This window comes from Myotis yumanensis, unplaced genomic scaffold, assembly GCF_028538775.1.
Source record: "Myotis yumanensis isolate MYYU_CA2020_CCGP unplaced genomic scaffold, mMyoYum1.0.hap1 SCAF_2, whole genome shotgun sequence".
NCBI lineage: Eukaryota > Metazoa > Chordata > Mammalia > Chiroptera > Vespertilionidae > Myotis > Myotis yumanensis.
Window position 1 is genome coordinate 80,372,244 of NW_027223753.1, and position 17,771 is coordinate 80,390,014.

Genomic DNA, 17,771 nt, shown 5'->3' on the forward strand with positions numbered 1-17,771 from the left:
TTCTGTGAACTTCCCTGCTGCCTCCTCCTTACATGTGGCAAGGCTCGCCCACCCGAGGTGAAAGGCAAGAGAAAATGCTGTACATGAAAACCCAGGGCGCACTGGGCAAAGGGAGCAACAAGCCCTCGCTCCCGACCCAGACCCTGGAATGCCAGCCTCTGCCAAGGGCATTTCTGAGCACCTTTTCTGCTCCCTGCACTGAAACAATCGTAACACTCACCGCCCCTATTATATTCCTTTCAGTCCAGAGCACTGGACAAACGGTACTGCATCCTCACAATGCCGCCAAAGCTGTAAGAGAAACTGTTTCCAAGAACTGGGGACGCTAAGAGCATTGGGGGTTCCCAAATGAATCACAGATTTCAGGGGTCAGCACAGGGGAAGAATGGCTGAGGAATAAACACCCACCTTGCCAAATTCTCCTGGTCATTGCTGGGGAAACCAACAAGAACACCGAGAGCACAACCTGGGCTGGCCAGCAGGCGCTGGAGAGGCACTTGCTGTTGGTGGCTGCCCAGAGGGCCGTGGGAACTCAGCACCCATCGCCCCCTCCCAGACTCACCCCCCATAGCAACCTGCAGGCTCCGCACTGGCAACAACCCCTTTTCCTTGTCCTCCCAGCCTGGCCCCTCCCTGCACTGCCCTCTGTCCCTGGTGCTTGCCCGATGGGGGGGACACAGGCAGCTTGCTCAGCTCTCGGTGGGGCCAGCTGGGAGCTACAACTCACGGCCAACTGTCCAGAGCATGCAAATGGAAGGCTCTGGGTGGGAGCTCCAATGGGTTTCTTTTTTCTTTATTTTTTTGAATTTTGTTTTTTTTAATAAGCAGTAAAGCGGGGTCAAAAATATTCAGCCTTCTGAATTCTACAAGACCGGAGTGAAATGACTAAAGGCAGACCCTGAATGGAGATTTCTGCCTTATAACCTAGCGAGGGGAGAAGAGTTAGGCCTGCTAGCACAAAGCCCTCCTGGCCCCCCCAACACACACACACACACACACACACACACACACACACACTCACCCCCACCCAAAATAAATTAACTGGAGAACTTTTGCATTGAGACTGATTCCAACCCATTCACAATTTAAATAATTACATTTTTACAAAACTGCATGACACTCATCTAAAATAAGCAGTTAAATAAGTTGTTTATTTTCATTTAAAAGAATGCAGTATGAAATACATGAATCAACTGACTTATTTTTCTTAAGGAAAATCAGTTGCATTTTGAAAAGTGGCTAGAATACCTATAGGTAAGGAATTATTAGACCTTTGTTATTGGCTACTGGTCCTTAACACTTATGCAACTAATGTTTTATGAACAAACAGATCTGCACACTGATCCTAAACTCTAGTCGTAGTGCTTTTTACAAACAGGCCCTGAAACACATCAGTGTGGTCAGTGAGAGAACTGGTGTTGGTTTCCGTTCTCGAGCATCTTAGTCCATGCTTGTACTGTCCACACATTTTTGATAGGTACTGTTATTTTTTTAATCTTTTTATTGATTTCAGAGAGGAAGGGTGAGGGAGAGATAGAAACATCAATCATGAAAGAGAATCATTGATCAAGTGCCTCCTGCACGGCCCCCACTAGGGATCGAGCCCGCAACCCAGGCATGTGCCCTTGGCCGGAATCGAACTCAGGACTCTTCAGTCTGCAGGCCGATGCTCTACCCACTGACCCATTCCCGCCAGGGCGGTACTTTTTTAAATAACACTGTATTCGGCATTGCTGACAGAAGTGACTATTTTGCATCAGCAAATGTATTGACTGTACTAAAAGTGCAGACATTGAATTGTAGGTCATTGCTATGAGAAGTAACATGCACAGATATGTACATTCAAGGAATTTTCTGCTAATGAATTTGTAGGACATCAGCTGGCCCTCTGAGTACACCGATTTTTATTTTTTATCTACATGCACTGATAGCCATATTCCCTTTCTTTCAAACCTCATTACTTTTTAAATTATAAAGTTCATAAAAGGGAAAGGAAGAAAAAAGGTGTTTTTCCTTCAATGCTATAGACCTCTTGCATTTGAAGTATATTTTTTCCCTCTTGGATTTTTGGGGTGGCTATTTATAACATTGAATAAACACACACCATTCAACAATGAATTTTAATTATACATTTTAATTATACAACTACCACCTCACCTGCCAGTTTGCAGATAGCTGCTACTGATCATTAGCCTGCTTGATTCATATTAAAATGGTGTACTTAGTTTTCTGAAGCCCAGAGACCTGGAGAGCATGACACCTCCACTTTTGTTCTTCTGTCTCAAGGTATGACATTTGTGGTCTTTCGTAGGTCCATAGGAATTTTAGGGTTATGGATGAACCTAGAGGGTATTATACTAAGGGAAACAACTGAAGGACCAGTACTTTATGACTATGAAACCTCCATGTGTTATGCACTTTTCCGTATGTAGCTCATAGCTCACTATTTAATACAAGAATTACTCAAAAAAAGAAATGAAGCCACTAGGTTGACTCATTAAATTGATAAAATTTCTGATTCCTAAACATTCATAGCTAACACTTATACCCAAACCCAGTAGACATAAAGCATAACTTCCCAAGTTTCTTAGTCCCTTGTATCTGCAGGGCCATTAAAACCCTACAGGAGCCCTGGCCTGGTTGTCCCATTCACCCAAAAGGTGTGGGTTGGATTTCTGGTCAGGACACATACCTAGGTTATAGGTTTGATCCCTAGTTGGGGCAATTCAGGAGGCAACCAATCGATGTTTCTCGCTTACATCAGTGTTCTCTCTCTCTCTCTCTTTCTCTCTCTCTCTCCCTTCCTCTCTTTAAATAAACAAATATATATACATACACACCCCTCCTCAGGTGAGGATGAAAAAAACAACAAAAACACTAGAGGTAAAATGGAAATCTCTGGAAAGATCAGATCCACCACCTCAGATAAGAATGTCAGCAGCCACCTGGGCCTGCCTTATTCCTCATTCTCCAGAAGGAAAAACGAAAGACTCCTCTCCTAGTCAACAAATATGTGCCATGCTCTTTCTACCATCCAGCTGTTGTTTCACAGAATTTTTGTTTAATATGAAATGCTGATGAGGGCTCCCAGGCCTAGCTGGGGCAGGGCGTCTGCCCTCCCTGGAGTCCAACTTTCCATTTTCTCTTCCTAAGAAACAGTTACCCCAGATGGTTGGGAGTAAAAGAGCCAGTTGAGGCTCCATGACCTCCTATCCTTGTGTCATGATACAGGGTCACCCTCCAGTGCAAACATACAAGGTCAACCTCGTCAGAATGGGGAGCAGGAAATTGGTCACATGCACATGGCCTAGTGCTGTGGTCGGCAAACCGCGGCTCGTGAGCCACATGCAGCTCTTTGGCCCCTTGAGTGTGGCTCTTCCACAAAATACCACGTGCAGGCGTGCACGTACAGTGTGATTGAAACTTCGTGGCCCATGCGCAGAAGTCGGTATTTTGTGGAAGAGCCCGTATTTTGTGGAAGAGCCAGTATTTTGTGGAAGAGCCATACTCAAGGGGCCAAAGAGCCGCGTGTGGCTCTCGAGCCGCAGTTTGCCGAGCCGCAGTTTGCCGGCCACTGGGCCCCTAATGGAAGAAAGGAGTCTCATCACTAAAGTTAACGAGGATGGCCACATTAAGCAGCCTCAAGGGTAGACCATGTGTGTCGCATTCAGGACAACCTGGCTTCAAATCCCAGCTTTGCTGCTTAATGTTGCCGTGACCTTGTGAAAATCCCAAAGTATAAGAATGAAATAAGCCCTGGCTGGTTTGGCTCAGTGGATAGAGTGCCGGTCTTCGGACTGAAGGGTCCCAGGTTCTATTCCAGCCAAGGGCACACGCTTGGGTTGTGGGCTCAATACCCAGTAGGGGGCGTGCAGGAGGCAGCCAGTTAATGATTCTCTCTCATCATTGATGTTTCTCTCTCCCTCTCTCCCTCTTCCTTCCTCTCTGAAATCAATAAAAAACATATTTCTTTAAAAAAGAATGAAATAAGAGCTTAAGATTCCTCATCTGGCCCTGGCCAGATGGCTCAGTTGGTTGGAGCATCATCTCCTACACCAAAAGGCTGTGGGTTCAATTCCTGGTCAGGGTATATACCTAGGTTTTGGGTTCATGATATTTCTCTCTCTCTTTCTCTCTCTCTTCCCCCTTCCTCTCTCTAAAATTCAATAAACATATCCTTGGGTGAGAATTCCTCATCTGTAATAAGTTTGAGACAACAGTTTTTATCTTTACAAAGATGTAAAGAAGAGGTGGGGGGAAAGATGTAAACCTTCTGGAACACAGTAGGCACTCAATAAATGCTATTGCTCTTATCAAAAAAAAAAAAAGCAAGGGCATTGGGAGCACTTTCACTGAAGGTAAAATGAATCTTGTTGTTTCCCACCCAGCTTGTGACTCCATACAGCTGGTTGACCTTGGGACAATTCTTGATCCTTTCTTCTCATGTGATCGGAAAACATAAAAATACTTACCTTAAAAATCCTTGGAAATTCTTAACAGAAGAGTTAACTCCACCAATAGAAATAACTCTTGTCTCCCAACTTGAATACAATGATCAATTATGAGGAACACAGGATTTTAAAAGGAGATTTAGGTAGCTTATCGAGTGGCCAAGCTATAATTGCCATGTTAATTAAGACCAGTAAAGACACACGTAACTACAATATAGATTTCCCAAAAGCCCAAATTTAACTTTAGAGTTTCTAGTTCCTTTTCCTGAAAATCCACACTTCCCAGCAATAACAAATACATATTCTAAGTAATGAAGGTACTGATGGTTAGGATAATACAAAAAAGGTAGGAAAGGTCAAGAATAAAGATCCTAGATAAAACAACACACCAAATAATTTACAAGTCACAGCTGACAACTGTGAAATGTTCCTACTGTGGGCTCAACTCTCACAGGAGAGCCTGCTACTGTAAGGAGGGGTGGGCACGGCTGGCAGAAGCAGGTTACACTGAAGCCGTTACAGTGGGTTTTTCATTTGTAAGAATGTGCTCTTTGGCTCTCCTTCCCTTCCCTTCCTTCTTTCCCCTAGGCACGTGACCTCTGCCTTTCTCTCTCTCAGCTCCTAGGCGCCCTTCTTCTGCCTCTGTAACTTGTTTCCTGAGCCTACGCAGCCCAGCTGGCTCACTTCTACTACCTCTGTCACTTTCTAAATAAACTTGTTCTTAAAGTTTGAAAAAAAAACTGTTCTCTGTTAAGGTGACACAGACCTTTGATTAAAGGTGTCACGGAGTAAGAAACATGTGACGATATTAAGCAGAGCTAAGGAGCTACACCCTACGCTGCTGGCCCGGACTGCACTTTCCACAGAGGAAAGCCAGGTTTCAGATCTTCCACAGCTTCCATTGTGCCTGGTGGTTTTCAACCAGTCTTCCAATGAGAAGGCACCGAAAGCTCTGTAGAGCATCTAGCCCCCCTGACGCACCGGGCACCCCTCCCTGCTTCCCCAGCTCCAGAGGTTCCACCGTACCTACCATAATGGTGTGCTCTGGAAATCTGGCACGGACGAGTTTCACGAATTCCACAAAGTGCTCCGAATAGCCATTGGCCACATCCAGGCAAATAAACTTAACCTGTGGCACAGCTTCCAGGATGCTGCTCATCTTTTCCAGATCATGCTTCCCACTGCCGGAGCTCACGGCTACGTGCTGTACCGAACAGAAACCAAGAGGGGTGAGACATGGACAGTGAGAAGTCTTCAGAAGCCAGACCCTGCCTCCATCCACTCACCTGTTCTGGGACAGTACAGTGACCCTCGGAGGTCAGTTACCCTGATCGAACCTGCACAGAGTGGCCCTGCTGGAGAACCAGGCAGCAGCAGAGGTGAAGGAATCCCTTCCTTACGTCATCTAAACTCTGCCCCTGCTCTTTCCTAAGAAACATTAAGCTGCATGTATTAAACTGCATTATCCTTGGCCCTGGCCCTCAGCCATGAATGGTTCTAGCCAAAAGTGTGTTACATAGCCAGGAAACCTTGTCCGTGGCTTTCGTTCGCGTGTCCTTGGCTCTCTATGTGGGACTCTGAATCGCGGAACCATTGGTGTGAACTCTCCTCCTCCTGGCGGAGAGGAGAGGCAGGAAGAATGATGGGAGGCCAGTCAACTCGGGCCTCTGGACGCCCACGCTGTGGCCACCACCCCCAGCATCTCGCTCTGGGGCTCAGGAGGAGGGAGGGGAAGGGGTCTAAAGCTTCCCTGATAAAACCCTTTTCTATTTTCATTTCTACTCCCAATACAATACTAACACAACATGCAGATCGTAACCCAGAGAGCTGCAAATCTCAGTGTTCCTATTAAAAGGGCCAAGAACAAAGGAGCCTGAAAGCATCATTCCCCAACTGCACTTGGATGTGTTTACATCTGAAGCCACCGCACCCGCTCCATGACCCCCCTCCCCAACCTCCACAGCACCAGCACCCTCCAACCCACCCACCGGCTCCTCGGAAAGATGCCTTTGGGAAAAGACCTCTGTGTTTAGTAATTTATGCCTCAGTGAAACTAAGCCATGGGACTGTGCCCAGAGTTGGCATCTCACCTTTATAAGAATATTTTAATTTGTTATCTCTAGTCCATAAACCACAGAGGAGGGACATATATTAATATCCTTGTTATTCCCCCCAAAAAATCATAACAATGTAGCTACAGCTCAGTGGTTGTAAGAGAACTGTAACAGGATTCATGCTGACTCATTTCCTGGGTTTACTCTTCTTTCACTCCTGTTGGCAGTGTGACCAGGCGGCACAACCCACACATCTTTTCCCTCCCACGAGAGCTTTTTTATTTTCTCCTCCATTTCTGTCTCTCTCAGTGCTGCTGTTTTTAACATTTTCCCTTTTCAGAAAAATCAGCCTCTAGTTTGGTGGGGGCTGGGTAATAGGTAAAATGACCTCACTCCTTCATGAAAGCCAAGGTTCCAATCAACCACACATGGCCCCAAAGTCATTGCCTTCCCGACTTCCAACAGGGAAGAGGGAGAGAGAAGGTGAAACAAGTATAGTTCATGTGAACACAATATGTCAAAAAGGAAGGATTTGCTATTGAGCCAGAACTATTTTATCTCCAAAACCACCTTCTCACTAATCAAAATCCACACATAATTAAAACATAGCCAAAAAAAAAAAAAAAAAAAAAAAAAGCCTGTGCAACCTCAAACGCCGCCCACTGTGAAGTCATTTTGCAATCACCGGTAGGTAATCTGATCCGAGGAGAGTGTCTCCAAGGCGGATGCTCTGCTGGCCCTGGCTCCGAACCAACCAGGTGCCAGGAGGAACTCAGGCACATCAGAGTGGGGCTTTTTGTTATTTTCAAATTGCCCTTAAAAAATAATAACAGCTTTATTGAGATAAAAATCACATACCATCCAATTCACCCATTTAAAGTCCACAGTTCAGTGGTTTTTAGTACATTCAGAGCGGTGCGACCACCATCATAATCAATGGTAGGACATCCTCACCACCCCAGAAGGAAACTCGCACTCCTTTTAGGCCTCGCCCTCCAACCCTCCCATCCCTCAAGCAACCATTAATCTACTTTCTGTCTCTAGAGGTTTGCCTATTCTTGATGCTTCATGTAAACAATCACATATGTGGCCTTTTGTATCTGGCTTTTTCACTTAGCAAAGTGTTTTCAAAGCTCATCCAGCTGTAGATGTGTCAGTACTTTTTATAGTTGAATAACATTCCATTGTGTAGATATATCAGTTTTCATTCATCAGTTAGTTGATGGACATCTGGCTTGCTTCTACCTTTTGGCTATTATGAACAATGCTGCTATGCACATCTCTGTATACGTTTTGGTGTGGACATTTTTTTTTTTTTATTTCTCTCAGGCCTATAACTAAGACTGGAATTGCTGAGTCATATGGTAACTCTTTGAGGAACTGCCAAACTTTTTTCCAAAGCAATGGCACCATTTTACATTCCCACCAGCAATACAGGAGGGTTCCAATCTCTTCACATCCATGCCAACACTAGTTACTCTCTGTCTTTTAATTATAGCCCTCCTAGCAGGCATATTGTTTATTCAACACCAAAACAACTTGCTACAATTAGAAGGTTTTCCTACATCCAGAAGGAATGTTTGAATTGGATCTACCCCTGGGAGGAAACAGAGGTCTTCCCCAAGCCCTCATACCATAACACTTCACCTTTCAAGGGAAAAACACAGATACTCCTTGCAAGTAAATCCTAATACTTTCAAAACAGGATACAGAACAGATTTCCTTGGCAAATCCCTGGCAACAACGAAGGGCTGGAGCACCACTACTGTGGTTACCCAGGTCTCTCTCAGGGGTGTGTGTGTGTGTGTGTGTGTGTGTGTGTGTGTGTGTGTGTGATTCAAATCCTTTGGACAACCCCAAAGATTTTCTACCCTTTGCAACAAATACCTGCAGGCATTCTGGGTGATCAGCGGCAAAGAGCTTCCAGTCGTCCAGGGTGTAATGCTTGTGAATTGCTGTAAACATGGAGTGCTGGGAAACAAAAAGCACCGTTAGGATGAAAAGTCAAGTGAGCTTCCTCCGTAAGGCGGAGAGGCGGGGGTGAGCCAACCGTACAAAAGCGTCGGCAGTTCCTGCCAGTCACGTTTAATTAGCTTTGAATATGCTCCTAAGAGCCAAAAACAGACCAAGGTGACGCCAGTGAAATCACAAAAGGGTTTTTCCATTCTAATCTCATCAGAAAATACCACAATCAGTATTTAAGAGGCTCTGCCAGGAAGCAGGGGAGGGGAGAGGGAGAGTTCTGAGCCCTGTCCCGCTGATCACCTGCATTAGGCCAAGAGCAGGTCCCCTGCCCGTAAGAAGGGCCTCCTTAAGGCCAATTCTGCTTAGGCAACCCAAGAGAACCTCCACTTGTACCTGAAAGCTTTTCCTTGTGGTCACAACCTAAGCATTTCTTGCTAAAAGCTAAACCCATCAGGCAGTGGGCATCCCTAAGGAAGGAAATTATATAAATTATAATAGGAAGTCTGTGACTATCAACCTGGCATTTATTGAGTACCTACCTTGTGCGAGCAGTTTGCATACATTATTTCATTTACTTCTCACAGTTTTGTACACTAATATTAGCTTTGTGGGCAGAAAAGAGCTTAAGAAGTTTAAATGTAAGAAATTTCACAATTGCTTGGCCAGTAAGGGGCAAAGGCAGAATCAAACTCAAATCTGACTGCAGAGCTCGGGCTCCTTCCCCTACACCAGGGCCTCGCTCATCACTTCTCTGGTGCTTTTCTCCATCCACAGTTTCCCATTCTAAAATTCCATGACTTCATCCACTTGCACTAACTCAATGGATCCCAGAAATAGAAACTGCATAGTACCCACGCATGGGGAGCTATTTCAGTGTATTCTGTCTCATTAATGGGGAGTCTTTCCCGTGAAAATGGGAAGAGCATAAGAAGGTGTATGTTTTTCACGGAGTAATAAACTGGTATGTGAATTAACCAGGGCTATTTATTGCTCCCTGATTCCACCCACTTTTACACGAATACATAATTCATTGGTAGCAATGGCAGATCACAGAGCAGAGCAAGGAACAGATGGGGAGGGAAAAAAAATACAAATTCCTTTAGCAATTAATTTATTAGCCTCTGGCCCAAAGCTCAGTGGGGACTGAGGGCTGACAGATAATACAACTGACAGATCGTGGAGTCAGACAGACCACCTCCTACGCCATGTTTTGAGCTCATAATTTGTTTAAAGCTCTTCCTGCTGATCACTGGCTAATAAGGACTCCCAGCACCTCCTGAGGTGAGACCTGCTGCCCACAGCCAGAAGCTCTTTCAACTAATTGGATTGATTTTTTTCACTTGGCAGGATTATCAGGGGAAATAGATGCGCACACCCTGTGCACATTACAAGTGGATGTCTGCATCTCGGATGAACAGAGTGCCTTGCACCTGGGACACAGCTGCGTGAGACGCGGGTCCTGCCCACAGAAAGCTTTTCCTTTACGTTTCCCAAGGCCAGGATACCAGCTACTCCACTTACAGGACATTAGACTGGTAACTGGTAAAGGGGGACCTTGCGCTTGCACTGTGATCTGTCAGTGTAAATTGACAGGCAAATCCCTTATTCTGGAGTCGGTTTGGGTTTGAATCTTATATTTGTCTCTACTTGGCTGAATACCCTGGGCCAAATTATCTCTCCTCTCCCTCTCTGCCTCAGTTTCCTCATCTGTGAAAGGAACCTACCTGGTGACGCTGTGACAACATTATATCATCATATCCAGTGTTTGGCAAGTAAAGTGCTCAATGAGTGTGTTCTACACGATGTAACAAATGCTATAGCACAGACTGCATACGAAGCAGTTGTGTCTTCATTTGAAGGCACTCTCCCTCTCCCATAATATGGCACTCAGCTAACTTCACAATATGGCACAATGTCCACCTTCTTTCTGTAGCTCTAATTTCCAAAACTATCATGGGCATCTTCAGGGAAGCAATGGATGTGGCTCTCAGCCATCTCACTGACTGCAAAGTCCAGACTCCACCCATTTTTTCTAATTGAAAAGCAGGGAAGAAAAGAAGTGCCTCCCACAAGGATCAGACTCGGAACTAAATAGTTCAATCCCAGCCAAGGATCCAAGTGTCTCCCTTTTCTTCTCTTCCCTGTGTCTGAACAAGACCAGGATGGGCTCCTGACAAGGGGTCCAGTGTGAACAGCCGAGGGAAAAAGCCTACCGCCCTACCTGTGACATCACCGCTGCCATCTCAAATGTCCCCACAGTGTCCATGTTGGCCACAATGATGGGAATCCCTGAGTAGGTCTGCTTGGAGTTTCGAAATGTGAAGGTCCGCTCCAGATCCACCTATTGGCAAAAAGGAAAAAGAACTGTTTGCTCTTTGCATGATTTGTGGGATTTTCTAGAATCAGAAGCAAGTGGAAAGAACACAAAGGAAGTGTCTGTCCCTTAGTCCCTGGATTCGCTTAGTGCTGAGCCAGATGTTCCAAAGACAGGAGAGTCCCTGAGGAGACCGAGTAGTGGCTATTACCCAGGTACAAAACTGAACTCGGCTCCTCAGCATCCTCAAGTGACAGCACAGACACTGCATTTTCTACCATCCATCCAGCCTCCGGATCCGAAGTTCTCTCCTTCAGGAGCCTCTCCCATAGCACTGCCTCCTCTGTCCCCAGCCTGGTTCATCCTAGCCCTGCACCCCACATACACGTTCTCTTTCCCCACTTCTCAACACTGGACAATCAGCGCCCCCTCAGAGAAAACCCATTCCACTCTGCCTGCCAAGCATGGCTCTCCTGCCCTTCTCCCCTTCCACTCCAAATCCACTGCAAGTGAGCTGCAAACCACTGATCCCTTCACCTTCCAGCCTTCTCAGCTGCTTTGTAATTAGGAGAATCTTTCAAAGAGCTGGGGAGAGTGCACTGCAACCATCTGTGCACATAAACACTTGTTTCTCTGACTTGCAAACAGCTGGAGGGAGGGCCCTCCAACTCCAATGCAACTCCAGCGTCAGGGCATTGAGGACTAAGTCCACTACTGTCAGGAGAGCTGGGCCATGACGGCAGGTTCAGCAAAAGCAGTGTGCTAGGTGCTCATCCAGAGATAGCAGAGTAAAACCACTTCTGGGACAGACTGCAGGCCTGTGTGCTCGCAGACCCATTCCTCACCCTTCTCCTGCCAGGTACCATCACAGGGAGGCCCCCTGCAGGCTCCATTCCCCAGGTTGGTTTCTGGCTGGATTCAGCCAATGGGGGGTCACTGGGTAGGAAACTGGGGGAGAGTGAGCCTGGGTGTAATCAGGGTAGCTCTCCCAGGACCCCTCTGCTGAGGCCTGCAGGATCTTCGTTCCAGCTTTCAGAGCCATCTCAGTCCCAGGGCCTAGTAAGATCACCTTCCCTGCTTTGGAAGTGGTTTCTCTCAGCTGCCAGCCTCTGGGGGGCCTCAATATCTCATTTGGCATCTCAGCAATGTCAGGATGTCTTGCATTAAATTCCCTGCTTTAAATATTAAGCAGTTTGTTTCCTTGGCTGGATCTGATGGAAGAAGGCACTTCCCCGAGGAGAACCAGCAAGAGAAACACAGGGTATATCATAAGCTGGGCCTACCTCCCTGGATCCTGGCCTTCCTGAGTACACCCACAACAACCATTTCCTGCCGGTGTTTATCTAGTTCCTTCTTTTATTCTTTTCATTTGAGACAAGTTTCACTTTGCTATCAAAATGTCAAAAAAACACCATGGGACATCTCAGGCCGCCTTGCTTTTTCATGTTTCTTGCTTCTCCACATAGGACTCCCTGTCCACCTGGCTTCCTGGGTGAACGATGCTATAAGTATGTCCACGCGGACCTTAAACAGCAACAGTGAGGGGAAATGAGATGCTGTCACTGCCAGGGCACAGGGGGCAGGTCATCCCGTCTCCAGTTCTTCATTATGATTCTTGGTTCTACTTCAGTGAAGCAAGTCATAGTTAGGTTCTGAAAGATAACTAAAGAGGTCGTATTTGTTGCAACCTTCTGTGTTGGTTAATGGCCCTCGGATTTCAACTTCCAGGGCTTAAAAAAAATCAGAATTCCTTGGTGTCAAATTACTCTTACACTCTTCCCAAGATGAGATGGGGAGAGATGCTGTCCTGCACTCAGTGTTGCTCACAGTGGGTTTTTGGCACTCCAAAACCGATGGGCGGTGCACAAAAAGAGAGCTCTTCTTGGGAATGGTCAGCCTTGGCAACGAACTCTCCCCCTCATGTCTAGTCTTCTCCATACAGTAGGTTCTATACAATCCTTAATTCTAAAAGCGATAAATAAGATGATCTTGCCGTCCTTATCAACACACACACACACACACACACACACACACACACACACACAAAACAGACCAGTTGTTCACTGAGAGATATCTAATTCCAGTCCCCCAGGAACCAAACTTGGAATTTAATCTGCTACAGTTGGTCAATGCACCAAATATAGCACCTCCAAATTGTCACTCTGCTAAACTGATTCGATAGGGAACATAAAGTAATAAACCTCCCCTCTGCCACCTGCAGCCCTTTAAACATACCTTCATTCAAGTCAGCCCGCATTAGAGGGCCCGAAAGTACAAACTGAGGCCCTCTTACGACAGTCCTAAACACCTCATCGCAAGTCAAGCTAGCAAGCTGTTTCATGAATCTTGCTCTAGCCTTCTACCTTCACAAACACAGTTTCATTACTGACCTGGGAAGCACCAGGACCTAGTGTCATGGGGAGCCAGCCAGGCCTGCAAGCCACATCCCCTTGCCTTCCACCCAAATCCTGTGTGCACACACATGGACACTCCAGTCCACATATTACGTTCCACGCACACCTCCATTCCCACAAACACCTGCCACTTGGCCACTCTCTGAGGTTAGAGGAAAGCCTACCAGCAGCATGGATGGCCCTTGAGAAAACACACTTGGCGAAGAGACCCTTGCAGGCCTTGGGATCAGCTCCAAGTCACAAGGGCAAGGAAATCCAGGATCCTGAGTACTGGGAGAGGGCCCAGAAGAAACAGCACAGCCCACAGCCCTGTCCAGTGAGGAGGGGGCAGGGGACCCTTTTGCCTCGACCTGTGGATGGTACTAATTAAAGCAATTCTCTTATTAACTGCCTTGCTCATTATCTGTCTCACATGTAGATCACAAGTCTAAGCACAGGGACAAAGCCTTTCACCTTTGAAGTCCTACTGGCTCAAGTGAAATAAATTAGCCCTGGCCGGGGGGCTCAGTTGGTTGGAGTGTTGTCCCCCACACCAAAAGTTTGTGGGGTCAATTCCCAATCAGGGCACATACCCAAGTTTCAGGTTTGATGCCCACTCAGGGCATGTGGGTGGGGAAGGCAACCAACTGATGTTTCTCTCTCCCTCTCTCTCTCTCTCTCTCTCTCTCTCTCTCTCTCTCTCTCTCTCTCCCCCAACCCCTTCCTCTAAAATCAGTAAAAACATATCCTTGAGTGAGGATTAAAAACAGGGTGGTGGTTGGGAGGGCGGGGGGGAAGAATAAATTAACATCTGGGCAAGGGGCAAGAATAACATCATTTTGGCCCCCAGCCATTTCCAAGTAATGCTTGGTGGGCCCCAGGCCAGCCCTCCGAATGGGCTCTGATCCCTGGAAGTGTCACCATCCAGTCTCAGGAGAAGTACACGCAGCTGCACATTACCAGACAACCACAGGCTCCACTAATGGAAGGGGTTCCCGTGGCCAATCCAGAGCATCCACGCACACATGAGAATCATCTTAGAACAATGTCCAAAATACACATGCTTGGGATGCCTCAAACTTAATAAATCAGAACCTTTGTGTTGAGGGACAAGATATGTATTTTCAGAGTGTCTTCCGAGATGATTCTGAGGCATCAGTGAATAACAAGTCTAGTCAAACCCTCTAGTTTTACAGAGAAAACCTGTTTTGGTTTGTGTCTTCCCGAAAGATGTTGAAGTCTTACCCACTGACCTTATTTGGAAATAGGGTCTCTGCAGATAATTAAGGTAAAATGAGCCCAACAGGAAGGCCCATGCCAATATGACTGGTGTTCTTTTAAAAGGGGGGAATCTGGACACAGACACACAGAAAGGGAGAACGTTATGTGAAGATGAAGGCAGAGATCAAGGTGAGGCATCTCCAAGCCAAGGAACACCTAAGATTGCCTGTAAACCACCAGAGAGAGGGGACAGGAACAGATGCTCCCTCACAGCCTCAGAAGAAACCAACCTTGCCAACACCTTGACCTGGGACCTCCAGCCTCCAGAACTGTCAGACAATAAACATCTATTGCATAAACCACCCAGCCTGGTGCTTTGTCACAGCAGCCCCGGGGAACTGATCCAAAGGCAAAGGCAATAAAATAATTTGTGACAGAGCTTGGACTGCAACCCAGACTTTTTTTCCCAGCCTGGTAGTCTCTCCACCTGCCCTGCTCTCACCCCCTGGCTGAGGACTGCTCAGGCTGGACCAGCACTCTGCTCACTGGACCCCTGGAGAAACAACACTAGAGACTGCACACTCATTGTTTTCCCTGTCCTGGGACAAGTGGACAATTTTCTGATGCAAATTCTCTTCAAAACCTGACTTCCAAAGTTCGAGTTGCATTAATAAGTTTTTGTTTTGGGGTTTTTTTTTTTTAAATATCTTACTAGCGTAAGGAATAAGGTGGGACATCTGAGCCAAGAATGATCCCGAGGAGGGATGTGCTCAGGGGATTAAGGGCATTTGAGTTTCCCTATCTATCAATAAAGACAAAGTCTTGCTCTGGCTGGTGTGACTCAGTGATTAGAACACCTGCCCTGCATACCTAAGGGTTGTTGGTTTGATTCCCAGTCAACACCTGGGTTGCAAGACCCATCCCTGCCCAGGCACGGTCGGGGTGCATGCAGGAGGCAACCAACGGATATGTCTCTCTCACATCACTTTTCCTCTGTCCCCGCCTCTCTCTCTCCTTCTAAAATAAATAAATAAATAAATAAATAAATAAATAAATAGGAAAAAACATCCTTCCGTGAGGCTTAACAAGAACAACAGAGAGGGCCAGGGGAAATCTGGTGAGACAGTCTTCAGCGAGCTGGATATGGTTCCTTGCCTGAGTGATCTAAAGGCTAGAGGCTATGGCAACTGGCCTGAAGCAGGGCAGAGGGAGAGGGAGAGGATAAAAGGCTGCACTGTAGGTGGAGTTACATATCTGAAAGTCATGGAACATAAATGAATGCAGGAGACTGAGTAAGATTCCCCAGGGAACCTTCTCCCTCCCCCTGAAAATAGGAATATGGAGAATGAATCTGTGGGAATCAATTAAATGGTGGGAAGTAGAGTAGAGATTTGTTTTAAATGCGAAGAACAGCTCCTTATCAAGTCCTGCTTTTCGACAAAGGCCCCTATTTATGAGTTTTCTTCCTGACATCAGGACTTCATTCTGTGATCAGGTAAGAGGTCATGAGTAAAAGGTCACTTAGCATTTAAACCATAAGCTTGATGTTACCAGTCTGTAGAATGAATGAATGGGACCATTTAGCCAGAAATGTAAAAGGGAATAGAACTACTATATGATTTTAGGATTAGTTATTAGTACTTTGAATCACAGTCTCATTTGCTCTTATATTTGAATAGTAGTACTGCCACTAGGGTCTTCTAGAATGCAAGGCAATGATAATAACTTGAGTAGCAATAACTACAATTTACTGGTCTATACTTTTCCAGGCCCTGACTAGACATTTTTGTGCACAATATTATTAATCTTCCCTTGGACAAAGAAGGGAAAATGTATCAACCAAGGACAAGAATTGGGTCATGGCAGAGAATTCTTATTTCAGTGAATGGTTTGTTTCAGCCTATTAATTATTTAAATAGTGAAAAAAAAAAAAAAAAGAACAACAAAAAGACCAGGTCTTGCCTTAGTCAACAAACATGTCAATTCCTTTGGAAAGATGACTCAAATGCCCCCACACAGCCCTATGGCACTTTATTCTGTGCACCAGGGGCTTGATTGAAACTATGAATGTCCCAGCCCACAACGTCTTGTGGGTAAAGGCAATGAATGGATGGCCAGTTGCCCAGCTGGTGCAACCACTGAAAGGCCACCTGGGCCATCCCCACCTGTACCCTTTGCCTCTGGAAGGTGACATCAAATACATTTTATATGACACTTGTGGAAACGCCCCAGCATAAGTGCTCAAACTTCTGGGCTGGGAGAACACTCTGTCCTTCTCTCCACTTCCTGCTCACCGTGATCAGCACCAGGCCTGGCTCTTAGCAACACTGTTGCAGTGCTCAATCTTGTCAACCGTCAAAACTCTCCCTTCTGGGCAAGACTCTGCTCTCAGGGGTATGTTTTCTGTCCTGGCTTCACTCAAATCTGCTTTCTGATTCAGCTCAAAATCCGGTCATTTACCAGTCATTTACCATTGAGCTTCAAATCTGCATTGGGGTATGACTCCTGCCAGTTTAATCTGCCTCTAAAAAATGTCAGGCATCCACAAGCAAACTGAGAAAACACTGAGAGGGGATCAGAAGCCTTGCTTGACCTAGGCCTAACGACATCCCTCAACACCACTGAAGCAGGCAGTCTGATTATGAGGGGTAGCCAGCCAGGCAGCTGCCTCGGGCAACAGGGAGCTAAACTATTACAGGAACCAATTGGAAAGGCAATGCCAGTTACCTCAGGTTTCCTGGCACTGAGCTGGCAAACTCCCACAAAACTGGAAATATGAAAACCTTTCCCTAGGACACAGAGTTCTCATTGCAATGCTTACATGTAGCTTGTAAGGTGCCATCAGAGGCTGGGTCATTAATCAGCCCAAATTATCAAACAAAATGATATATGATGTCATACTCTTCCCTGGGAAAGAGTAATTCATTCTATTACATAAATTCTAAATGTTTTACTTTCTCAAGATGTTTCCTGGTTCAGAAAATACATATAATATATCCTTGTTTCAAAAATACAATTTTTCTTAAAAGTTCCTCTCTACTAAGTGAGTTCTGAACAAATATTTAGAGCAGTGGTTCTCAACCTTCTGGCCCTTTAAATACAGTTCCTCATGTTGTGACCCAACCATAAAATTATTTTCATTGCTACCTCATAACTGTAATGTTGCTACTGTTATGAATCGTAATGTAAATATCTGATATGCAGGATGGTCTTAGGCGACCCCTGTGAAAGGGTCGTTCGATCGCCAAAGGGGTCGCAACCCACAGGTTGAAACCGCTGATTTAGAGACTACTGAGAACACCAAATTATTAGCCTGCCTAGAATCCCTACATCTCGTCTTAGTCTGGTCTTAGGTACTGACCACAGCTTATAC

General features: G+C 45.9%; 1 protein-coding gene across 1 annotated transcript in view; it reads right to left on the reverse strand.

The window, feature by feature from the left end:
* The window catches only part of GMPR (guanosine monophosphate reductase), a 41,606-nt gene that overhangs the window by 22,411 nt on the left and 1,424 nt on the right, over positions 1-17,771 (reverse strand). Inside the window, exons 2-4 of the mRNA XM_070405694.1 lie at positions 10,692-10,811; positions 8,393-8,476; positions 5,482-5,655 (exon numbers count right to left, since the gene is read on the reverse strand). Coding sequence (XP_070261795.1) covers positions 5,482-5,655; positions 8,393-8,476; positions 10,692-10,811 — 378 coding nt within the window. The remainder of the gene's footprint in view (positions 1-5,481; positions 5,656-8,392; positions 8,477-10,691; positions 10,812-17,771) is intronic.